The 26,626-nt window shown below is 36.7% G+C and overlaps 1 protein-coding gene across 4 annotated transcripts in view; it reads right to left on the bottom strand.

Annotated features, from left to right (window-relative positions):
• Positions 1 to 902: 902 nt before the first annotated feature.
• The window catches only part of RNF2 (ring finger protein 2), a 50,577-nt gene continuing 24,853 nt past the window's right edge, over positions 903 to 26,626 (bottom strand). For all 4 annotated transcript variants that reach the window (XM_045452677.1, XM_045452678.1, XM_045452680.1 and 1 more), the window contains exons 2-7: positions 14,575 to 14,663; positions 10,252 to 10,412; positions 9,412 to 9,627; positions 4,049 to 4,321; positions 3,046 to 3,217; positions 903 to 2,755 (exon numbers count right to left, since the gene is read on the bottom strand). In XM_045452677.1, coding sequence (XP_045308633.1) covers positions 2,654 to 2,755; positions 3,046 to 3,217; positions 4,049 to 4,321; positions 9,412 to 9,627; positions 10,252 to 10,412; positions 14,575 to 14,661 — 1,011 coding nt within the window. In that variant the 5' untranslated portion in view covers positions 14,662 to 14,663 and the 3' untranslated portion in view covers positions 903 to 2,653. The remainder of the gene's footprint in view (positions 2,756 to 3,045; positions 3,218 to 4,048; positions 4,322 to 9,411; positions 9,628 to 10,251; positions 10,413 to 14,574; positions 14,664 to 26,626) is intronic.

The following is a 26,626-nucleotide window of genomic DNA, read 5'->3' as shown; positions in this document are numbered from 1 at the left end:
CCTCAAAAAATTAAACATAGAATTACCATATGTCCCAGCAACTTTGCTTCTAGATATACACTCAAAAGAATTTAAAGTAGGGACTCAGATACTTGTATAAAAATGTTGATAGTAGCATTATTCACAATAGCAAAAAAGTGTCCATCAACCTAAGTGTCCATCAACAGAAAAATGGATAAACAAAATATGATACATCAACACAACATGGATGAACCTTGAAAACATGCTAAATGAAATAAGACACAAAGGACAAATATTATATGATTCCACCTATAAAAGGTGCCTTGGATAGTCAAATTCAAAAAAAGAAGGAAGAATAAAGGTTACCAGGGGCTTGGGGGGTTACGGTGGGGAAAGGAATAGGGAGGTATTGTTTAATGAGTCCAGAGTTTCTGTTTGGGATACTGAGAAAGCTCTAGAATTAGACAGTGATGATGTACACAACACAATGTACTTAAATTAATGCCACCGATTTGTACCCATAAAAATGGTTTAAATTGTAAATCTGATTATGCATATTTTGCCATAATAAATTTTAAATTGAGAATGTATCCAAAGGCCCTTACCACATTTGGTGAGCCTTTTGTTCCTCAACTGAAAGAGTGGGTATAGAAGTTACTTAGAGAATACTTTACAAAACCTTGATTGGTAGTGATGGTAAAACAGTACCTAAGCCACCAACATGCGCGCGCACGCACGCACACACACACACACACACACACACACACACACACACACTACACTCAATGCTCTATCAAATACCTATTATATTTTGCAAAGCATTACAAATCTAATAAATTCACTAATGATGCAAAGTTTACATCCTCCCATACTGACAAAACACAAACATTCTCTAAGCACAAAGCTTATATTCACAAATAATTTTCTGCAACAAGACAAAATTTCAATTAATCACAATGGGAATTTAGTTATTTAATGCAACCACTAATCTAATATCACCAATAAAATGTAAGCAGTTATATCACAAAACCAGGGTTATATTCAGTGGACATGCATTAATAATAATCTATACAATTTTAACGTTACACCAGAAAAGGAACTGAATACAAAATTTCCCTTGATTTATGGTGGTCTTCAAATTTCATGGCACAGATTACCAATAAAACTGTAAAAACAGATTGTAAATATTTTCAATAAAATGGTAAAAAATTTAATGAGCCTTTAGGTTTCATATTGGGCTAAAGATTCAAAACATCAAGCTGGCCCCAATCTGTCAAAAATGACAGATAAATATATACAATGACTAGACAGGTTATTTAGTTACAATGGTACTGAAGGACTACTCACCCCTGTCCAAAAACAAAAAACAAACAAAAAACCCATTGGGGTTAATTTCTCAATGCAAACAAAAGTATTTGTAAATACTGTGATTATTATAAACTTGGAAACATACCTGGAATCAGGACAGTGATGAAAGTAACACACAAGGTCAATCATATTTCTGATCTGTCTTCATAAAGCCTTCTGGCTCCAAAAGCCCAACACTGTCCCTCAATATAAAACTAAGAAGAGAATGACTTTACCCTACTTGCTGACATTCTTCTACAGAATAATCTTTCACTAGGGCAGGGCTCAAGCTCCATTAACTTGCTTCTCTAGAGTGTGATTAGCAGAGCACCAAATTTATAAACTGATAGGGCCACCAAAAATGCTGAACACACTTTTCAAACAGAAGCAAACTCCCCCCACCCCCCAATTGTTAGTTCTATGCGCCATGTTATTCTTGAAACTTACGTGGCTACCAATAAGAAAAGAATTAGGGAAGGTTTGAACATATCTTGTACTTTTCATCAAGGCTAAAGTGCAAAATATCTCCGTATCTCTGATATTTTAATAGGAAAAAACATCAAACACACATAATAAAGAAACTGAAGTGACAGTAAAGCTAATACAAAAAAGACCTCTTTAAATATACACTTGAAGACTACATAAGACCAATTTTTCTTTCTTCAGTGAAATCTGTAAATGAACCAAGTTCTCACAGAACTTGACATTTTGTTTCTCTTTCCCAGGATCAGAAATTCCAAAATTAGAGGGAAAAATGGAAAAAAATAACATTGCATGACAATGGACACTAAGTTCATAAAGAACCTTTTTAAAAAATGAGATTTTATGGAAGAAAATACCATGAAAATAATAATCCTATGAGAATTGTCATTTAAGCACAGTAAATTTGAGCCTTGGTCTTCATGAAGATACTACAGCTTATATAGAAAACTATAAATATACAAGACTCCAGGAAAAAAAGTCAAAATACGTATTATTTAACATTCTGTAGGCCTAAAAAACTTTGGAGGGGAGGGAAAAGAATAGCCAACTGAATCTTAAGAATACAGAACTATGAAAAATTCCTGGGTCAAAAGGGTGCTCCAAATGGAACCATACTTAGTGAAAACATACAACTTAGATTATTTTTAAAAGGAAAGAAGTCTTGAATAATTGCAGTCCCTTCCAAAAAGGAAATCTTAAATTAAGGGGAAAAGATTCTAATAGTGTAAACGAGTCTGGCTCAGAAAGAAAACTGAACAACATATCCAAGATTCTGTCCATAAAAGTAAAGACGTTACATCTTTAATATTAAAGAAATAGGCTATAAAAAAAGTTCGTTCTCAGACTTGGTTTTAGTAAAAGCTCATTTGTGCTCCTTTGTGGGTGCATAATAAAGTTCCATGGGTTTGTTCACTTTCCAGTATTTCTCACTGACCAATTCCAAAGAAAAAGAGCCATTTAATACCTAAAACAGAAAAAGAAAGAATCAGAAACTGCTTAAAGCACAGTAGTGAGATGTACCAAACATAAAAGCCCTTTTTTTTTAATCTTAGGATAAAACTTCTTGTCACGTATACTATTCATAAAAGAACAACCAAAAGATATCAAAATGGTAACTACTACCCCATTGCAATTTCTCATCCTGTCAGGGTCTCAGGGTCCTGAACCATTTTGATTAGGCCCCACCAAACCACCTGCCAGTCTCAGCTGGTGAATGTGCTTCCAGTTTCAATAGCTATTCTTTTAAATACTCACAGTGAACTGCCCACTGGCTGTTGCTATGTAAATGGTATACTGCTTCTCACTGGCTGTATCAAGGTTCATCTGGTTTGATTCTCCTTTGCTTCGAAGTTCTTCCAAAGCTAACCTCACAGCCAGATACTTGGATAAGTGATCAACAGTGGCATTACCTGAAGTCTTTATGTATCTGGAAAAATAAATTAAAAATTTAATTTCTACATTAATGATAAAAACATACTCAAACTATAGAATACGTTTCTAACAAGCTAAATAAAATGTTAAGTGTCTCAATTACTCACGAAATAGTATCAGAAATTTATTTCTCTACTACCTAAACCTTTTTATTGAGAGGTACTGAAGAGCGGAAAGTACAAACTTACTATCTGTCTACAAGGACATGAAAGTTCTACCTACCTTATCATCTAAAAGTGATATAAATGACAAATACAAACACATATAAGGAGAACTGCAGGGAGAAAAGAACATAACCCTCAACCCCAATGAGCAGAATTATGTCATCTACAGCAGCAAGAGGAATAGTAAGAATATGAGCAAATTTCTTGTTGTCTAAGAACTGATGGATTTTCTGGTTTTTAAGATAGAGCCTAGAAGCACCAATCTTGAAAAAAATTTTTTTTTAAGCATGGTATACCATTCAATCACTCACTGAACAAGTATTTGATACTTATCTGACCTCAATGACAGGCAGTGTGGAGATAAGTGGTAAAACAGCCATCTTTGCCAGCATGAATTCTAGAGCCTACTGGTAACCTTAGTATCATTTAAATAACTCTTCTTCCCTCTACCTAGAAGTGTCATTCCTTTCAGATACACAAATGTGGATGGGAAGCACATGAGGAAGGAAGTAAATAACAACCTACGCAGCCAGAATATCCAAGTGAACGCTGGCAATCAATGATATAACAAATACTGCCCTTACTTCTTATGTAAAACTACCTTTTAATTCCAAATTAAATATTATAAATTCAGATAATCTAAGGCTAACCTACACACTTACCTTGTCTGTGCACTATCATCTTTTTCCATTAGTGTAGGATGAGGCCTGAATACTAATTCAATTTCACTAGCACCATCCATTACTGGATCAATTGCCACTGTTGCATTGTTATTATCAAGCTCAAGCCCGGAATCATCAGATGTTTTGGTCCGTTTGTTACTAGGTCCTGCTTCCTGATTACTGTGTGTGGATGCATTACTACAGTGAGAACTGTCACCATTGTCTTCTGCTCCACTACCATTTTCAATCTGTTGTTTCTTGCCTCGCTGTAATCTAGTTAAGGAAAAATAAGGGGGTTGCATAAAATTTACATTTGGACCTTTTCAACATCAATTTTAAAACACGTTTACTGAACTTCAGAATTCTAAAAAAGTCTTCATAATTGAATTGCTTCAAGTTGGATAATGGCATTTATTTCCCTCGTGTCCCAGAAAGTTCTAAAGAACCCCACTCATATATACATATTTGAATAACTCAAACAAATGTTTATATTCACTTAAGAATTTTCTTTATTTACTATCAGAATTATTGCCATTTGTATTTTGATAATTTGTTATGAGATTTTAAATCTAAAGTCATGATTCAGAAATGAAAATTTAAAAGTTGAGGGAATATATTTGTGCCCCTTTTTAGTTAGTTAGAAGTTCATAAGGAAACAAGATTTAAGATGAATGGGAAGCACTCCCTCCCGGCCAACCTCACTCGAAGTCTGCTAATATAAAATTATTCTAATGAGAAAAACGAGATGGTATCTAAATGACAAGCATGGATAGAAAAGCAGTCTAACAAGCTCAAACACTAAACAACAGCAACAACAACACTAACTGGGCAAGGTGCTCTGGTTATACAAATGATTTACTCATCAAAACAACAGTCAAGGTAGTTATTATCATTTTATAGTTGAGAAAACCAAAGAAAATGAAGTTCAAAGCCCCATGGTTATAAGCTCGTAAGTGCCAGAACTAGAGCTAGGATGTGATACACATTCTACCACACTGCCCACCCCCAACCTGTATATGAAAAAAATTACATGTTTACTGCCAGAACAAGGAAATAACAGCCCGCTGCTTGGGAAAACAGCTCAAGAACTTTCACTTTTTAAAAAACAAAACACACACGCACACACACAAAATCCTGCTTATGAAATCTACAGACCACTTTAAAATTAAGCAGGGATCAATAATAAAGGACAAAACTATGATTCAAGAATATATCAACAGATACAACAAAATATTTAGTCTTAAAAAGTTTAGAACTAAGCCAGTCACAATTCCACTTATATGAGGTATTTAAAGCAGCCAAATTTCATAAAAACAGAAAGTAGAATGGTGGTTGCCAAAAGCTGAGGGGAGGAGAAGGAAATGAGTTGTTTAATGGGTACAGAATTTCAGTTTTAGAAGATGAAAAGGATTCTGGAAATTGGTTATACAATAATGTGAATGTACTTACACATTACTGTGAACTGTATATTTAAAAATGGTTAAGACAGTAAATTTTATATTTTTTATCACAATTTAAAACATATTTCAAAACAAACAGGCCAAAATAATGAAACAAACAAAAAAAGCCCAGTGAAAACATAAAGACCATACCTAAACATTTCCTAAAATCTGCAACTAAAACAAAAGCAAAGTTGTTTCAGTTGACTGTAAAGTAATCTAACAGGGTTACTTGTCTTACTGTATTTATTTTTATCCCACACTTCTTTCCAAAAAAGTTTCAGGTGACAAAGCTAGATTAATTTATTTCAGGCAGCATTCTTAGAACAATGTTAATATAGATTAATAGATTATATCTTGCATATATCAAATCATATCTACAATACTACATACTACTCTAATAGCATTTCAAGAACTACACCATCACACTTGAATGTCATAGGAGGAACCATAAAAGTATTTAGGAATGTGAATATTTAGCCTCTACTATTTATTTATTTATTTATTTTTTTAATTTTTTTTTTTCCAACGTTTATTTATTTTTTTTGGGACAGAGACAGACAGAGCATGAACGGGGGAGGGGCAGAGAGAGAGGGAGACACAGAATCGGAAACAGGCTCCAGGCTCCGAGCCATCAGCCCAGAGCCTGACGCGGGGCTCGAACTCACGAACCGCGAGATCGTGACCTGGCTGAAGTCAGACGCTTAACCGACTGCACCACCCAGGCGCCCCAAGCCTCTACTATTTAAAGAACTAGTAGTAGTAGTACAGAATCCAATAGAAGTATTTTGACAAAGATCAAGACTGCTACACACAAGAAATTAATTTTAATTCAATATAAAGGTAGAACTTCAAAAAAATTCATAGTCAAAAATATTTACTGAGCAGCTACTTTTTAAAAAACGTTTACTTATTTTTGAGACAGAGACAGAGCGTGAGCGGGGAAGGGGGAGAGGGAGAGGGAGAGAGAGAGAGAGAGACAGAAAGAGAAGGAGACACAGTATCTGAAGCAGGCTCCAGGCTCTGAGCTGTCAGCCCAGAGCCTGATGCGGGGCTCAAACTCACAAACCATGACTGAAGATCATGACCTGAGCCAAAGTCAGATGCTTAACTGAGTGAGCCACCCAGGTGCCCCATGAACAGCTACTTTAAGCCAACCATGGTTCTATGCACTGGAGTAATAAGAATCAATAATACTGACAGTCTCTACCCTCTAAGGGCTTATATTATTCTAGTGCAATTGGTAACACACAAATGTCAGAGAATAAGAGCTGTAGGGAAAAATGAAGAAGGGAGGGTAAAAAGGTATGGAGTGCTGAAGTAGAAGATAGGAACTTAGCAACCTGAAGAAAGTGAGAGAGAGTGCCATGTGGATTATCTGGAAAAGGGTTCTTTACAGAGTACAAAAGCCTTGAGACAAAAGCATGTTGGGGAAGTCTGAAGAACAGCAAGGAAGCTGTAAAAAGCTACGAACAAATGAAAGGAACTCTTGTCATGTACTCACACCACTAGAAACGTTCAAGCAAAATCAAAGGACTACCTATAAAAATTTTGCAAAGGGGATTCTTTCTCCTGCTAAAAGACTAAAATGAACAACCATTAAAATCCCACAAAGTCGGGGCGCCTGGGTGGTACAAGTCGGTTAAGTGTCCGACTTCAGCCAGGTCACGATCTCGCGGTCCGTGAGTTCGAGCCCCGCGTCAGGCTCTGGGCTGATGGCTCAGAGCCTGGAGCCTGTTTCCGATTCTGTGTCTCCCTCTCTCTCTGCCCCTCCCCCGTTCATGCTCTGTCTCTCTCTGTCCCAAAAATAAATAAACGTTGAAAAAAAAAATTAAAAAAAAAATCCCACAAAGTCTTAGAAATTTATATAACTCTTTTAAAATATATGCATTCAGGGGCGCCTGGGTGGCTCAGTCGGTTGAGTAGCCGGCTTCGGCTCAGGTCATGATCTCACAATCTGTGAGTTCGAGCCCCGCGTCGGGCTCTGTGCTGACCACTCAGAGCCTGAAGCCTGTTTCAGATTCTGTGTCTCCCTCTCTCTGCCCCTCCCCTGTTCATGCTCTGTCTCTGTCTCAAAAATAATAAATGTTAAAAAAAAATTAAAAAAAAAAATAAAATATATGCATTCAACATTTTATTTTACTTTGTTAATCAGAGCTGTAGGCCAGTTTAATACAGTTAGAATGCAGCACATCTTCTTCAGAACGACTTCTAAAACTTTAAAAATAGCTATGCTTGAACCTCAATCAAAAATTGATTTACTTGGTTTGGGATGGTACCAGAGGCCTTAGAATTTTAAAACTTTCTGTGATTCTGATGTTTAACCAAGGTAAGAAACATCAGACTGGGACAGGGCTTTATTGGCATCTCCTACTTTGGAAAATGAGGACTCCCACTGAGGTCTAAATACATGAGAAAGTATCAGAAAGGACCATGGAGGAAAGGAAGGGGGAAAAAAACCAGTTAGTTACAAACAGAGAGGGAGGGAAGCAAACCATTAAGAGACTCTTAAATACAGAGAACTGAGGTTGATGGGGGGGCGGGGGGGGTTGGTGATGGGCACTGAGAAGGGCACTTGTTGGGATGACGACTGGGTGTTGTATTTAAAGAGATGAACCACAGGAATCTACCCCAAACACCAGGAGCACACTTTACACACTGTATGTTAGCAATTTGACAATAAATTATATTTAAAACAAAAAAAAAAAAAGTGTCAGGAAACAAAAATGAGGGTAAGAAAGTATCCAAATAATGCAGGGTGTTGGAAGCCATCATCATGGTCTTTTAGCCTGAAAGTGAATAGAATATAGATATTAGAGACTTCAGAGCAAAGGAAAACCATGATCTGACTTTCAATTTAACAGAATCACTCTGGCTGCTGTGCTGAGAATGGACTTTGTAAAGATAAGCAGGGAAAGTAGAAAGACCAATTAGGAGCCTATTTTAATACTCAAATGAAAGATGGTGGTGGCCTAGACCAATTTGGATACATTATGGAAAAAGTTAAGACTTAACTTTCAGTCTGTTCACAGACTGAAATGCACAATGTGAGAAAAAAAAAAAAAGAAAGGTTAAGGCTGACTCCAAAGTTTTTGGATAAAGCAAGTGGAATGACAAGGTTGCCATCAACTGAAATGATCAAGAATGAAGAAAAGTAGGGGGTATGAATAAAAAGTTCAGTATGGGGGCCTCGGTGGCTCAGTCAGTTAAGCGTCCAACTCTTGATTTTTGCTCAGGTCATGACCTCATAGTTCATAAGTTCAAGCCCTACATGAGGGCTCTGCACTGACAGCACAGAGACTGCTTAGGACTCTCTCTCTTCCTCTCTCTCAAAATAAATAAATAAACTTAAAAAAATTAAAAGTTCAGTATTGGACATGTTAAATTTGAGTTAAGGAATAGCTAATTCATACAAAAGGAACCAGGAGATTATCGTCTCCCAGAAGCCAGGTGAAGAAAACTATTCAAAAGGAAATTTACTGTGTCAAATACTGTTAAATAAGATGGAAAAATGAGGTCTGAGAATCAGCAATTAGATTTTGCAATGTGGAGGTCACTGGAAAATTTGATGAGGGGATACGGGGGTAGGGGAGGGTGTGATAAAAGTCTGACTACAGGGTGTTCAGAATAGAATGTGAGAAGAACTGGAGACCATGAGCACAGACAACTTTTTAAGCAGTTGTGCTATAGAAATAAGAGGAGAAAAGGAATGGTAAGTGGAGGGAGAAGTGGATACAAGAGAGAATAGAATGGAATACCCTATTAAAAATGAAAGTATATATTACATGGAAAGGTAACCATGCAGAACTACTATTTACAATTGTATTTTATCTTTTCCAAAGTGGAGGTTGTTAAGTAAATTCAATATTTTAATAAAAGTATTCAGAAAAACGGCCACCATCTCTGGCTTCCTTTTCCATATACCTGTTCATGGCCTGTATCTTCAGTCCTTCCTCAATGCTGTGACTGAGTGCTTGCTGATTATTGTGCTTGTTGATCCTGGCTAATACCCTCTCTTGATGAGCTTCATACTCATCACGACTTGGATAAATTTTGCTGATGAGTGCATCAAAGTTTGGGTCTGGCCTTAGTGATCTTTTAGAAACTAGCTTTTTCCGACAGGTAGGACATTCTTTATTGCTAAATAAAAAGAGGGGAAAGAAAATGTAAGCAATGTCAGTATCTTTGGGCTAACGACAAAAATATCCAATTTCTGGATAGTTATGTTTATTCCAATACCTTTATTAAGTCACAGAAATTTAACCTGAATTTCTTTGCGGGTAAGCAAGATTTTGGAAACTTGAGACATTCAACAGAACTTGTTAACAAAGAAAAATGTGAATACTCCCCAATGATAATTTATATACAATCATCTTAGAAATAAAAATCTATTTCTTGTTAATATAAATTCCCCGATATCCATGCCACAAGGAAAAGCTACCCACTAATACATATTAATTTATGTATCAATCCTTTTATTAAAACAGCATTCATAAGGATATTATTTTATATAATTCAAAAGTAGAAAAACCATGGTTTCATGCTTTGTAATTTCCTCAAAACAAATACTGATGCTTTTATAAAGCTTTTAAAATTCTGTAAAATCAACTGTTTCAAAACAAAGATTCTCCAATAATTAAAACTTAGACTTTAGAAGAATTTCTAGTTCCCAAATGAATACCTATTAGAGAATGTATTTCTCAATACCCATAAAGCACCATCCTGGTATAATTTAAGTACCTAGTATAACTCATTTCAACGTACCCACTTCTGAGGGCTGTGATAATGCAGTCTGCACAAAAACGATGTAAACACTCCTTTGTAGTCATGGTGTTCTTCAACATATCCAAACAAATTGGGCACATTAATTCACTGTGTAGACTTCGGGGTGAAACCACAATTTCCAAGCCATCTGTTATTGCCTCCTGTAGAAGAGTCACTTTAAAATTAAATGCTACCTATTTTATTATGGACAAGTTCAAACATGCAAAAGCACTAAATATGACCAAAATGAACATTTATATACCCATGACCCAGCTACCACCACTGTCAACTCACAGCCAACCTTATTTTACCATAATTTCCCCCCAAATCCCCTCAACCCCCCACCACTGTTATAATATCAATGCTCTTATTTTAATGGCTAAAAATAATATATTAATGTGTTTAAAAGGTAAGTAATGGTAAATCATCTTGGCCTAACAAAAAAAGCATTGAATTTGGAATCAGATGCCTTCAGTTCTAGTTCTAGACCTATTAATGTGACTCTAAATAATAACTTAACATTGTTTTGTTACCTGCAAAATGAGGAAGCTAAGGCTAAACAAAATTTAATCCTTCTATCTTCACAAATTGCACCATTCTGTTAACAAACTATATTATTTCACACCATCCATTAAAAGATTTTAAGATTCCAATACAAACATTCTCTAATTTATATACATGTTCACAGTAATGTGTAAGTACATTCACATTATTGTATAACCAATTTCCAGAATCCTTTTCATCTTCTAAAACTGAAATTCTGTACCCATTAAACAACTCATTTCCTTCTCCTCCCCTCAGCTTTTGGCAACCACCATTCTACTTTCTGTTTTTATGAAATTTGGCTGCTTTAAATACCTCATATAAGTGGAATTGTGACTGGCTTAGTTCTAAACTTTTTAAGACTAAATATTTTGTTGTATCTGTTGATATATTCTTGAATCATAGTTTTGTCCTTTATTATTGATCCCTGCTTAATTTTAAAGTGGTCTATAGATTTTAAAATCACTTCTTGAGGGGCGCCTGGGTGGCTCAGTCAGTTAAGCATCCAACTTCGGCTCAGGTCACGATCTCACAGTTCATGAGTTGCAGCTGCGCGTCAGGCTCTGTGCTGACAGCTCAGAGCCTGGAGCCCGCTTCAGATTCTGTGTCTCCCTCTCTCTCTGCCCCTCCCCTGCTCATGCTGTTTCTCTCAAAAATAAATAAACATTAAAAAAAAATTTCAAGTCACTTCTTGAACCTTAAGTCTTGATCCATAAAAGTAGTTTTATACAAAGTGCTCAGGTTCTCAGGTTAATCTACAAACTAATTTAATCCATAGTACCGGTACTAGTATTTCTAACTGTCACGTGTAAAAATGTTCCAATGCAAAAATGCATTTGGAGGTCCAATGTAGAATTCCAGAACACATCTCCCAGCTGCAGAGACATCAGTGACTTCTTTCTTCATCACCACCACCACTACCCACCCTTCCCACAAGGTGGCACTGAGTACAAATTTCCCTAGCTCTAAAGTCACAACCAGGCACTCCTATGGACTTAGGAAAGATATCCAGTAGGTGGCTAGTGAAGAGGAAGGTCAGAAAGAAAGAAAGAGCTTTCTATGTTATTGACACTTTGTTTCCACCAGTTCTCCATACACATGTTTTCTCTACAGGGCCAAAGAATGATGACCCTACAAGGAAAAACAAAAACTACAGATACTGTCCATAAAGGACTCAAGTAAAATGCATTTACAGTAACTACCACTATTTTTTTTTTTTAATTTTTTTTTCAACGTTTATTTTTATTTTTGGGACAGAGAGAGACAGAGCATGAACGGGGGAGGGGCAGAGAGAGAGGGAGACACAGAATCGGAAACAGGCTCCAGGCTCTGAGCCATCAGCCCAGAGCCCGACGCGGGGCTCGAACTCACGGACCGCGAGATCGTGACCTGGCTGAAGTCGGACGCTTAATGGACTGCGCCACCCAGGCGCCCCTAACTACCACTATTTTTGAGTGTCTTAGTATGTTTCAACCTCTCTATAGCACTTTCAGTATTTTCTTTTACTTAATTTAATACACACACAAACTTCTGATGAAGAAACATCACTCCAAGTATGATGACTCAGCTAGTAACCAAGTCTGTCCTCTTCCTGCTTAGAACTTGCCTAGTAAAATCCCAGCCCTGGACTCAACCACCCATGTTCTCCATATCTGTACCAGTGCAGGTGTGTAGCACTATGGGAGAAAAGGGGGGAATCATACAACCAGACTAGTATCACTAAATTTCACCAGTTTTAAATGGGTGTTCAACACAGCTCAGCAATTCTCTCGTAACAAACTTGTTTTTTCTATGTGATCTTATACCTTTTCTTCTATCTGCAGAACTTCCTACACCTGAACACTGAAAAGCTTATCTTACCTCAAATTTCATTGAGAGCTCTCTCATTTTCTCTCTATGACATCTTTCTTTTTAAATTATTTTTAATGTTTATTTATTTTGAGAGAGAGAGAGAGAGAGAGAGAGAATGAATGAATGAACGAACGAGCATGGGAGGGGCAGAGAGAGACACAGAATCCGAAGCATGCTCTAGGCTCTGAGCTGTCAGCACACAGCCCAATGCGGGGCTCAAACTCAAGAACTGTGAGATCATGACCTTAGCTGAAGTCAGAGGCTCAACTGACTGAGCCACCCAAGCACTCCTCTACGACATCTTTTTAAATCATCATCATCTTTCTTGCTAAAAGGAGAAAACATGCCTCTTTCTATCAAAGGGACATCCCTTCCTACCTTTTCAAGTATATTCTTTTGATTATTTTATTTGCTCTCAGGCTTCAGCATTCTCTGGCTCTCCACTAAACCAGCCTAGAGTAGCATCTGCATGGGGTTACTATCTATAGTGAAATATGGGGGCGCCTGGGTGGCGCAGTCGGTTAAGCGTCCGACTTCAGCCAGGTCACGATCTCGCGGTCCGTGAGTTCGAGCCCCGCGTCAGGCTCTGGGCTGATGGCTCAGAGCCTGGAGCCTGTTTCCGATTCTGTGTCTCCCTCTCTCTCTGCCTCTCCCCCATTCATGCTCTGTCTCTCTCTGTCCCCCAAATAAATAAACGTTGAAATAAAAAAATTTATAGTGAAATATGAATGATATACCTTAGAGCAGTGTGGAGCCGGGGCGGCGGGGGGGGGGGGGGGGAATATCATTGGTACAACTCTATCTCCCATCTTATAAACAAAACAAAATCTTAAACTTCCCAGTTCCATGTTCCCCTCCAGTTTTTACTCCACTTCTTTGCTTCTCTGCACAGCCAAACTTCTCTGAAAAATTCCCTATATATTTTCACTTTTTTCCCCTTCAACACAGTACAATCTATTTAAGTGAACTTACTCCTGTCAAGGTCATGAAGTATACATTGCCACATTCAAAGTACACTTTTGTAATCCTCATTTTACCCATCCTCTAGGTAGTACTGAACACAGTAGCTACATCCTCCTTCTTGACACAATTCCTCTTAGATTTTGATCCCCTATTTCTCTCCTATTTTTCTTTACTTTGGCTGTTTCTTTCGGTTTCCTTTGCTGGCTTCTTTTCCATTACTTCATTTCTAAATGTTGAATCTCCCCTGGATGAAGTTCTGGGGCCCTTCTGATCATCTCTCCAGGTTTCCAGATTATCTTATCCATTCTCACTGCTTAAAATTTGCTGACCACACCCAAAATCTTACAGTTAGGCCAGACTCCTAGTTACCATCTATGCCTGCCTGACTTACAGGCATTTCAAAATGAGTTCAATTTTAAGTATGTTTATCTCCTTCAAACCTGGAACCCCCCCAGTCTTTCCCCTATTCACCTTTTTTTAAAGATTTTATTTTTAAGTAATCTCTACACCCAACATGGGGCTCAAACCCACAACCTAGAGATCAAGAGTCACACGCTCTACTGACTGAGCCAGCCAGGTGCCCCCCATCTTCACCTCCTTGATCTCCCTTAATGTCCCCTCCCATGATTATCTGTTACCTCACTGAGGACTTTCCCCATTTACACAACTTCTAAAATGTATAATTCTATGGATATTTGTTTAATGTCTATAAACTTCGTAAGCTGGTGCCACAACTATTTTATTCACCACTTCACCTAGTGCCTAGCTTAGGGCCTGGTACAGACTATGCACTTGAATTATTTGTTTAATCAATGAATGAAGTGTAAACCAAACATACCCAAGTCAAGACTGCTTGCATAGAAATTCATTATTACCGTTATGTTCTTTTAAGTATTCATTTTCTAAAAATGTATACCAGTTTACAGATGTGTCATATTTCCCCCTAGTTACCTTAGTCTACATTACCTGAGGTGTTCGTTGTAATTCATATAAACTGAGTTCCCATGTTTTGCTTAATGGTTGAGTTCCGTTTGTCTGCACAGCCTGAGACATTGCTAGGAATAAAAAGGAAAGAAAAACAATTTCAGTATCTGAAGGGGAAGTAAATCTCAAAACTGATTTTTTGGAATTGTGAATCCTAAGAATAATCAAAATAGAAATTACACACTGGCTCCTCAAAAATTAAAAAGAAGAAAAGCTCAAGAATCTTTTCATTTAAAAATACAAGCTACTTGATGGGGCGCCTGGGTGGCGCAGTCGGTTAGGCGTCCAACTTCAGCCAGGTCATGATCTCGCGGTCCGTGAGTTCGAGCCCCGCATCGGGCTCTGGGCTGATGGCTCAGAGCCTGGAGCCTGTTTCCGATTCTGTGTCTCCCTCTCTCTCTGCCCCTCCCCCGTTCATGCTCTGTCTCTCTCTGTCCCAAAAATAAATAAAAACGTTGAAAAAAAAATTTTAAAAATACAAGCTACTTGAGAGCAAGAGACTACACTGAACTCTAAATGCTCTACAGGTGGCATAAAAAGCTTAAAATTATTACTGAATGTACAGAAAACTCCCTTAATCCTAAATAATAACTAAGTTTCTAAACATTTAGTTCTATGATTTAGAACTGAATAAAGAAAATGTAATAGTCTTCAGCATGGTCAATTCTTGCCCGACACAGCAAAATCTACTTTATAGTACTTTAAACTCATGCTCATTCTGCCTCTACTTTCACAGTTCCACTCATGAAAAATCCTCTACCTGATATAGTAAGTCAGCTTATAATGTTCAGAAAGCTCTTCCTAACGCTGAGCCTTAAAATGCTACCTATTCATTCTATAGCTGCCCTCTGGAGACACAATGATTAAGACTAGTAATTTTTCTACATGACAGCCTTTCAAATATTTGGGTACTGTTTCATATCCCACCTGATTTTTCTTTCCTTTTGGCTAAATATTCTAGTTCCTCCTACTGCTCACCATTTGCATTATTTCAAGGTCTCCTCACCACCTTGACATTAATTCTGCCTCTCTCCTCTGGTTACGAATAAACTTAATGTTAAGGCCAATTTCTGTGCTTGTCTTTGAGTAGGGGAATGGGATCTAGGATACATCTGAGGAAGATGGTCTTAGAAAACTAACTCCTCTCCAAAACAGGCAGAAGAAGGGGCTCCAGGCATTAACATTTTTAGTAGATATCTATTATTAGCCAACCTGAACTGCTCTACGTCCTTGCCTCAGAATTCACAGCCTAAAAAGAAGGAAATCATGTAAATAAGTAAACTACAATCTGACAAGATAAATTCTAAGCAGCAGAATCAAAAAAACAATATGGAATTTCAGAAAAGAATCAAGGAATTTGAGGAGTAAGGGAAGGCTTCAGCAGAGATGGAGTAAGCTTTAAAAAATAAGATGGGGCGCCTGGGTGGCGCAGTCGGTTGAGCGTCCGACTTCAGCCAGGTCACGATCTCGCGGTCCGTGAGTTCGAGCCCCGCGTCAGGCTCTGGGCTCATGGCTCAGAGCCTGGAGCCTGTTTCTGATTCTGTGTCTCCCTCTCTCTCTGCCCCTCCCCCGTTCATGCTCTGTCTCTCTCTGTCCCCAAAAAAATAAACGTTGGAAAAAAAAATTAAAAAAAATAAATAAATAAGAGATTACTACACCAAGATGGGAATAGAAAAGAAAGAGGGTTCCGTACAAAATAGAACACCATGTATGAGGACAGGCATGAAAACAGAATATGCCTGTACTTAGGAGCTACTGGAAGTTTCAAATGAGTGATGCAATCAAATAGTTTCACAGAAACTCAAGTAGTAGTTGCAGAAGGTAGAGGAACAAAGAGCAATTAGCAGTAAGAAAAGTGAGGACGCTGTTTCAAAAACCTGGTTAACTATCTGAACCAAAGCAGGTAAGCATGGACACAGAGACAAAACTAGATAGACTTAGTGATACATTCGACATTGATGTAAGAGAGGAGGATCCAAAATGACTTTGGGAAAACAACTATCCTTTAAGGAGATGGAGAACACAGAAGGAACGTGTGGGTGCCTGCGTGGCTCAGTCAGTCAAGCGACTCTTGATTTCAGCTCAGGTCATGATCTCCTGGTTTGTGAGTTCAAGCTCTGCGTTGCAGAGCTTGCTTGGGATTCTCTCTCCCTCTCAATTTTAATAAATAAAGTTTATTAAAGCAAATAAATTTCAATAAATAAAACTTATTAAAATAAATAAATTTTAATAAATAAAATTAAAAGAAAAAAGAAGAGAACAAGATAAGTGGAATGGCTACAAATACTGAGTTGCAGTTATTTATGGCCCACTGAGGTAGAGTGGTTCATTAGACAGAAAAATCCCACACCTGCTTGAAGACACAACCTGCATATTTAAATCATATATTCTATATTGGCATGCAGACAATGAAGGACATGACCTATTTGTATCCAGGAAGCTGAACTTCCCACTCCAGCAAATACCATTTAAACAGCTATCAAGAACTCACCCAATCGGCAATTAGCTCCACTTTGCTTTAAGAAGCAAAAGCACTTAATTGAAATTTAAACTATATTTAACCACTAAAATTCTACATACCTGTCTCTTTTTAACAAAAAACCACACTCCACATGAAGTTTCTCCCTTGCCCAAGCAAAAATTTGAAATAAATTATGTTCAAACTTTTCATATGAGCAAGCTGTGACTTTTGTTTACTATTTCAAGGCTGCCCACTGAGTCTACCTCCAGTATTCTCACTTATTTTATTTACCAGAATTGGTGGGTTCCCAAACAAGCAAACGTTCCTTGAGCCTTCTGTTTCCTTGTAGATATATGTGCCATTATCTCTACCATAAATCCTACTACAACATAATGAACGTCTCAGAAAACTAAAATTACTCGGGAGGAATTTCTAAGAATTCCAAATCCTAATCCCATCTCCCAACCTGTAACTGCTAACCTAGGGCCAAAGCTCTCCCAGCAAATTAACGGGAACCATCAAAAAAAATAAAAGCCTTCTGCTGAAAGCTCAGTTGTAGAGATATCAGTTCTCCTCCATATAACCAAATTGTATCTGATTTAGATATTTGTATTTCTTTGGCAAGCAAGACTCAGGAAGTAATTCACAAGTTAGTTGTAGTTGCAGAATTTCCTGGTATTTGGAAAAACTAGGATCTCCATGGCCTTGAAAAGTTTTCCGGTCTCTCTGTGTATATCTATCTGTATTACACAGCATATGTTCTCTCTAGTATCTAGGGTCTTAAATACTACTGCAGGGATGCTATCTTACCAGATAATGCAGCAGGTAAACCTGAGACCAAAAAAAGGATACAATCGTGCTGTTCATCAAAACCACCATCTCAATTCTTAAGAACATATCAGCGCTGTAGATCTGAGTTATATTTAGTGGCCTCTCCTGTCACCTGGCCAAGAAGGGCCAACAGGGATCTAAGAATTAAAAATTCCATTTTCGGAGGCCTCAAGATACAATTGACACACACAGAGGAAGCATATACATATACATGGTCTGAAAGACACGATCCATATGTATAACAGGAAGCTCAAATCTCCACTTTTGGCAGTCACTGAACAGATAAGCTCTAGAGAATTAGCTCCTCTTGCTTTAGGTCAATATACTGTGTCATTTAAATTTAATCTAAAGTCTCTACCCTTCCCCCAAAACACATATAACCCTTCTTTTACTTTCATTTGGTGAGAAGCTGCATTTTTGTCTTGATGTTCTCCCTTGCCCAAGCCAAGAATATGAAATACACTTAGTTTTTGTTTTTCAGATGAGAATGAATTGTGATTTTAATGAACATTATTTGGGAATTATCTATGTTCAGATACTACTAATACATAGAGTAAATAAGAATGGATCACCTAGGAATAATTATAAACTGGAAAGACAGAGCATAGAGATGAAGCCAGTGAAGATGAGAAACGAGGTGTCAGAAAAAATAATCTTAGAGATTCTTTCCAGCAACAGGAATGTGCTACCTACACTACTGCCTGATGATCCTTGCAGGACAACAGAAAAAGATCTAGGTCTACCTGGCCCAACCCCCAATTTCACACCTAAATTACACTTCTGAATAAGAGATTCTCCAACAAAACAGAAATGTTTCCTGCACAAAGTAGGCTCTCACTTTTGTGAAGAGAATATACAAATGAAAAGTTATTATTAGCTACGACAAGATAACTTGGCAAAAACAGAAACTCAATCTGATAAAAGACCTAGTTACAGGCAGATTTTGAAAGCTTGCAGCATCACTGACCAATGGGGAAGAAATATCAACACAATATTTAGATGTTCTTTTAGAGACTACAAATACCTGGCACTTTCATGCTGACTTTGCACATGTTCACATTTATGGCAGGCAGATCATGCAATCCTTTCACAGAGGCTCAATGTGGTTTCAAAAGCTTTTAAACACAGCACCTTCAAGAGTGACTACCCACAAAGAGCAGAATATGCAAAAGATGAAAAATTCCTGTGCATCTACACAGAAAGATTTAGTAAGTTTATATTTTTTAAAACAAGAAAAAGGTTAGACTTCCAGTTTCCAGTTCCACATGTTAGTCACTTTGCTCTAGCAAGTAAAAAATTGAAAAGACTAAAAAAATCAACAACTTTTCTTAGACCCATAGCAAGGGGAAGACGCAAGGTAAACCAGTGTCCCAAAGAGTGAAAAGACAGAGTTATAGGAAATCTCAGCTTACCAGAGCAACTCGGGAGTGGAAACTCCAACAGGATCCAGTGTCAGAAAGGTAAATCTGAATTACAATTAAATTGCTAGAGACTCAGTGCAGCTAAGTCTGATGGTTGAAAACTCCAGGCAGACCCAGTCATAGAGGTAGCTCCAAAATATGAAATTTACCTCCAGAAGCTTCACCAGATTCCCACAGTAAACAGTAAAAATCCCTTTATGCTTGCCAGAGAAGTCTGTTCTTAACAAGGCCTGCCCTCAGGGAAAATGAGTTATTCAGAACCTAACATGCTAGGATATTATCAGAACCTGACTGATTGGGAAGGACAATACCCAATCCCAGCCCATTCTAGGCATCCTGTCCCACCTGAGGGAAGAGGAAATAAACTGAGAACTAGTGGTAAAGTTCACAGTCCAAAGTATTAGTCTCACTAAAAGACTGAGACTACAAGACTGTAAAGCCCTTCATCTCCCTCTACATCTCACCATCACATAACTGAAGGCCTATTTACAGCAGTTCCTTGTACCCAGTACACCATGTCTGACTATCTAGAAAAAATTCTAAGTCATACCAAAAGGCAAAATACACAATTTGAAGAGACAAAGCAAGCATAAGAACCAGATATGGCAAAATAGTACTGGAATTATCACATCAGGAATTTAAAACTACTATGATTACTACGTGAAGGGCTCTTGATGAGTAAAACAGACAGCATACAAGAACATATGGGCAATGTAAACAGAGAGATGGAAATCCTAAGGAAAAAAACCAGTAAGAAATGCTAGAGATCAAAACACTGTTTAGACATGAAGAACGCTTTTGATGGGCTTTTTGGTAGCCTGGATATGCCTCCAGCAAGAACTCTGAGCTAGAGGATGACAGATCAATAGCATCCTCAAAGATTGAAAAAGAACAAAGAAAAACAACAACAACAAAATCCCAGAACAGAATACCCAAGGACTGTGGGTTAACTTCAAAAGATGTGATATACATGTAAAGGGAATATCAGGAGGAGAAAAAAGAAAGAAAGGAATAGAAGAAATAATTGAAACAATAATGATTGAGAATTTCCCCAAATTAATGTCAGACACCAAATCACAGATCCAGGAAGCTCAGAGAACACCAAGCAGAATAAATGCCAAAAGAACTACACCATGACATATCATTTTCATACTACAGAAATTCAAAGATAAAGAAAAAAATTCCTGAAAGAAGCCAATGGAAATGGTTACTTACTAAAGTAAAAAAAAAAAAAAAAAAAAAAAAAAAAAAGAACAAAGTAAGTCCTGCGCTTTAGACTTGTGTTGCATTACAGTTGCTTACATGTCTGCTCCATTGACTTAATATATCTTAATACTTTCTCCTACACCTAGAAATGAACCCGCTTTTTAATAGAAGTTAAATAAGTGAAGATGTTTAGAAAGGAAAAAGTAAATCTTAAATGATATATAACAGTAAAGAATTACTGCTTACTAAAGCTGCTCTTACATGATTTAACCAGGCATCTTCAAATTGGAGTATGTATATATACTCCTGACCTATACAAAAGCTTTCCAGGGGGCTATACAGGGCTAGGATAGTTTTCAAATAATTTTAATTTACAGATTATCAATTCTCCTTAAGTATTTCTACCCAAATTCATCTAACTAAGAACAGGACTATGTATCTGCGTAGGTCTCTCTCCCTGCCCTAATCCTTTCCTAAGATTACAAATCATTCATTCACTCATTCAAATACTGATTTATCTATTGCACCCCATGCACTGTACAAGCTGCTATGAATACCAACAATAAGCAGAACAAACATGCATAAAATAAGTTAATAATTCTTAAGTGCTATATAAAAGATTCAAAAAAGGATCCTGGGCTTTTCAAGATGGGGGATCGAGGAAGGACTTTCAAAAGAATAGACATGCTGTCCTGCTTCCGATTCTGTGTCTCCCTCTCTCTCTGCCCCTTCCCTGCTCATGCTCTGTCTCTCTTTGTCTCAAAAATAAATAAAAACATTAAGGGGAAAAAAAATTAAAAAAAAAAAAAAAGAATAGACATGCTGGAAAAAAAAAGAAAGGTCAACGTGGCTGGTAAAGAGGAAAACAAGAAGAGGTTACAGAGCTAAAGAGAGGTGACCTTCTCAAGAATCAAATGAGATTAAGAATTTATGGGATGTATGAGTAAAACATCCCTCAGAAATATTTATGATCTTCAATTTTAAGTAATAAAACCATAAAAACTGAAAAAAAGCATTAGAAATTAGAATATAAAATTAGAAAAAGGAAAAGTAATTATAAAAGCATAAAGCAAATTGAAAGAACACTTAAAAAATAAAAAATAATGGGAATTGTTCATGAAGCAAAATTTAATTAGCTTTGATAAAGATAATGCTATACATTTCCCACAAAACCAAAAGGAAAAAAAGAAAATGCACATACAAATAGATTATTATACTTTTAAAATTAGACTATATTCTACTTTATATCAAATAAATTCAACTATTCCTAATTAAGTCTTCTAATATGTTAGAAATAGATGGAAATACTTTTTTTAACTTAATTTGTTTTTAATTTACATCCAAATTAGCATGTAGTGCAACTATGATTTCAGGAGTAGATTCCTTAATGCCCCTTACCCATTTAGCCCATCCCCGCTCCCACACCTCCTCCAGTAACCCTATTTGTTCTCCATATTTATGAGTCTCTTATGCTTTGTCCCCCTCCCCGTTTTTATATTATTTTTGTTTCCCTTCCCTTATGTTCGCCTGTTTTGTCTCTTAAAGTCCTCATATAAGTGAAGTCACGATATTTATCTTTCTCTAATTTCACTTAGCATAACACCCTCCAGTTCCATTCATGTAGTTGCAAATGGCAAGATTTCATTCTTTTTGATTGCCGAGTAATGCCCCATTATATATATATATACCACATCTTCTTTATCCATTCATCCATCGATGGACATGTGGGCTCTTCCCATACTTTGGCTGTTGTTGATAGTGCTGCTATAAACATTGGGGTGCATGAGTCCCTTCGAAACAGCACACCTGTATCACTTGGATAAATACCTATTAGTGCAATTGCTGGGTCGTAGGGTAGTTCTATTTTTAATTTTTTGAGGAACCTCCATACTGTTTTCCAGAGTGGCTGCACCAGCTTGCATTCCCAGGAAACATTCTTTTTTTTGAGAGAGAGAGTGTGTGAGCAGGGAGAGGCAGAGAGAGAGGCAGCCAGAGAATCCCAAGCAGACTCCGTACTGTCAGCACAGAGCCCAATGGGGGCTCAAACCCATGAACCCTGAGATCATAACATGAGCTGAAATCAAGAGTCCAAAACTGAATCAACTGAGCCACCCAGGTAACCCTGAAATAGATGAAAACACTCTTAACTTGATGAAGATATATATACCAGAAGCCCCAAGGTTAAAACTTTTGAAGATTCCTATTTTAAAAGTCAGAAAAAAAAAACAAGACTGCATTTCTGCTGGAAGTCCTCCATATGCCACTCCCCCAACACACACACAAAGAATAGGGGAGCAGGACACTGGAAAAGGAATTGACAAAAGTATCAGCTGTAGATAATATAAATACCTAGAAAATCCAGCAGAATCAAATGAAAATTTATATTAAAAAAAAAAAAAGGCAGCAACATGGTGGCTTCAATAGAGAAAAACAAGCCAAAAAAGCCATAGATTTCTATAAACCAGGAATAAACATTTAGAAATGCATTTTTTTAGTGATCTGATTTACAACCATTCACAAGAGCAACAAAAGCTACAAAATATTTAGAAGTAAATTTCACGAAATATTGACAAACAAAACTCTACAACTTAACTGAAAGATATTAAAGAGAACATGAATTGGATAAACATATATGTAAACATAAATCCAATGTAATGCAATCCCAATCAAAATATCAACATATAAAATGATTCTAAGATTAACCTGAATGATGCACAAGAATACTCAGGATACTCTGAAAAAGAATCAGGGAGACATTCCTTATGTCTAATATTAAAGTTTCATGAAAAGCAACACTATGGTCTGAAGTAAAGAGCAGATTAACGCATCAAAACAATGGGTTCAAAACAGGTATGTGAATTTATGTAATTTAAGATATTTTAAGTCAGAAGAATTTAAATACTTAAATTAAAAAAATGATATCAGACATACCTAAATATATAAATTAAAAACTCCAAAAGGATTAAGCATTAAAAAAAAAGCGCTACAATTTCGAAGGGGCACATGCACCCCAATGTTTACAGCAGCACTATCAACAATAGCCAAAGTATGGAAAGAACCCACCTGTCCATCGATGGATGAATGGATAAAGAAGATGTGGTATATATATACAATGGAGTATTACTCGGCAATCAAAAAGAATGAAATCTTGCCATTTGCAACTACGTGGATGGAACTAGAGGGTATTATGCTAAGAGAAATTAGTCAGAGAAAGACAAATTATCATATGACTTCACTATTAGGAATTTAAGACACAAAACAGATGAACGTAAGGCAAGGGAAGCAAAGATAATATAAAAACAGAGAGGGTGACAAAACGTAAGAGACTTAAATATAGAGAACAAACAGAGGGTTGCTGGAGAGGTTGTGAGAGGGGGGATGGGCTAAATGGGTAAGGGGCATTAAGGAATCTACTCCTGAAATCACTGTTGTACTATATGCTAACTAACTTAGATGTAAATTTAAAAATACAATACAACAAAATCTATATAAGATGAGGGTAGAATGCCTGCCTACAATTAAGATTAGGAAGGCAGGCTACTAAGACACAATACCAGAATACTTTAAAAGTAGTTCACGTTTCACCTCATAAAATTTTTAAACTTCTATACAAAAACAAGGAAAGTTATCACAAGCAAACTAAATTGATAAGCGAGAGGGAGAAAATATTTGCAACATCAATAATACAGGCAAATATCCATAACGTACACTGAATCCTCTCCCAAGACAATTTAAAAGACAACTCAATATAGGCAAAATAATTGTGCTTAACTTCACTAATAATCCCTAAACTGCAAATCAAAACACTCTTATCTACATAAGCCTTATTTCTTGTCTATGATACTGACAAATATCAAGATACTAATAATACAGTATGTGTTAAAGTATGCAGAAAACAGGAATTCTCAAATCCAGAAGTGTACAGCAGCATGGTTTTGGGGACAGAGGATTTACAGTATTTGGCCTTAGGAATGTATGCCTGGAAATGGAAACGCACACCTGTTTTTAAATTTATTATTTTCGATCAACATACAATTAAGAACTTGTGATAATCATTATTTTATCCACATTCTTTAGAAGTGTTATAATAGACAAATTAGTTTGGAACTTCCATACAATATGTATTCTAACATACATAGGTACCTTAAACTCTAAATTAATCTCATTTGCTTATTCTTTTAAAAAATTCAATTAAATTAATAGTTGTAAATTAAAAGACAGTATCTGTCAAACACAGATGCCAGTGAAAGAGAACATACCAAAAGAACGGTCTCTGCTCTTTGGCCAAATCAAAATATTAACACTGTACTGTACTGGCTGAATCTTCAGAGCAGCCTGAATCTGTCAAAAATGTTTAATGCACTTAAGTTTGGCCTTATAATGGCTCTCTTAGGAAATTTATCCAACAAATATTCTCATACAGGTATGCAATAAATATATATACAAGAATGGTGATCACAGCATTGTTTGTGATAGCAAAAAATCGTAGAAATCTATCTATCTATCTATCTATCTATCTATCTATCTATCTATCTATATATATATATGTCCGTCAATAGGAATATGGCTAATTAGGATATAGCCAAAGCACACAGTATTATGTAGCTACACATACTGACATGGAATTCAACATATGCACACAACAAACAGTAGCTTTTTAAAAAGCTGTAAGGCAAAATATAGAATATGATCCTATTTTAAAAAATCCAAACACCTAATGTAGGTTTGTGATTTTGAGTTCTGTTCACTATGTGTCAGCCATATTTGCCACCTTTCTCTTTGTCAATCTTACCAAGTTCATTCTCACTTTAGGATCTTTTTTAAAATTTTTAAAAAACTTTTATTTTTTGAGAGAGAGCATAAGCTGAGGAGAGATGAAGAGAGAAGGGGACAAAGGACCCAAAGGAGGCTCTGCGCAGACAGGCTGACAGCAGTGAGCCCAAGCCTGACATGGGGCTCGAACTCAGATCATGATGTGTGGAAGACGAAGGCTCAACCAACCAAGCTACCCAGGCACCCCTCATTTTAGAATCTTTTTACTAGTGCATCCCTTCCATCTGGAACAGAATGCTTTCTTCCCCTCCCCTTCAAGATTTTGCCATAGCTAGCTCCTTTACGCATTCTAACAAAATTCTAACTTTGCTGTTTTCTCATGTCTTTTTTTCTCTACAACACTTTTATAGCCTCTAAGCTCCTTGAATGCAGGGTATTTATCTACCTTATTCACAATACCCCCAGTACCTTGCACTGTGCCTAGCATATAGTAGCTACTCAATAAATATCCGCTGAAGAACTTAACAGTGGTGATGACTAAATAAAGAAGCTCAAATGAGGCAATCTTAACATTTCACATTTTCATGACCAAACATATATTTCAAATTAACAAGGGGAAAAAGTAAGACAAAAGGAGTAATTATCAGTTGGTATATTTTCTATGTATAAAGAAAATATTTTTAATGTATCTGCATGGTTAGGGCTATTTGAGCAAACCAATCTGTCCTTCAAAAAAGAAGTGTTGAAAAATTAAATACAACTGAATTGATACGTTAGAAATTTACCTCCCTAGAAGTATGTGTTGATAGCTCAGGGGGTGTGAGACTACAGAGACATTCATGGGTTATAAATTCTGACATGTCTGATCTGTCCATACCCCTTACATTCCATTCATTTACATTCCAAAGATTAAGAACCTAGGATCCTCCCTTCCTGTAACTGAGGAGGTTTTGTTTATACTGAGGAACAAAGGTTTCCCTTCCTCTTTCAGGAAGGGGGTAACACCTCTACAAGCTCCCAAATTCATATTTTTCAGGTTCCTTACCTACCAAATGAACATTCAGGTCTCAATGCATCACTCTGAGAGGGAAGAACTGGGGCAAAGGGGTTATTGCTATAATAATTAATCTATCCTTGCCCCAGAAACTGTGTTTACTTTCAGGATAATATGAATGAATATAGCCACTAAAAACTTATCATTTGAACAAAATTTCGTTCATAAAACTTGTCTTGTGATTCAAGCTTTAAAAATAAATTTTTGAAAATGAATGTAAAAATTATTTTTGCAGGACAAAAATACATTAAGTCCCCAACTTAGAAACTAAAATTTCCATTCTAAGCT

The sequence above is a fragment of the Leopardus geoffroyi genome, chromosome C3, assembly GCF_018350155.1.
Source record: "Leopardus geoffroyi isolate Oge1 chromosome C3, O.geoffroyi_Oge1_pat1.0, whole genome shotgun sequence".
NCBI lineage: Eukaryota > Metazoa > Chordata > Mammalia > Carnivora > Felidae > Leopardus > Leopardus geoffroyi.
The sequence above is the reverse complement of the archived record's forward strand: the minus strand, read 5'-3'. Positions and strand labels throughout refer to the sequence as shown.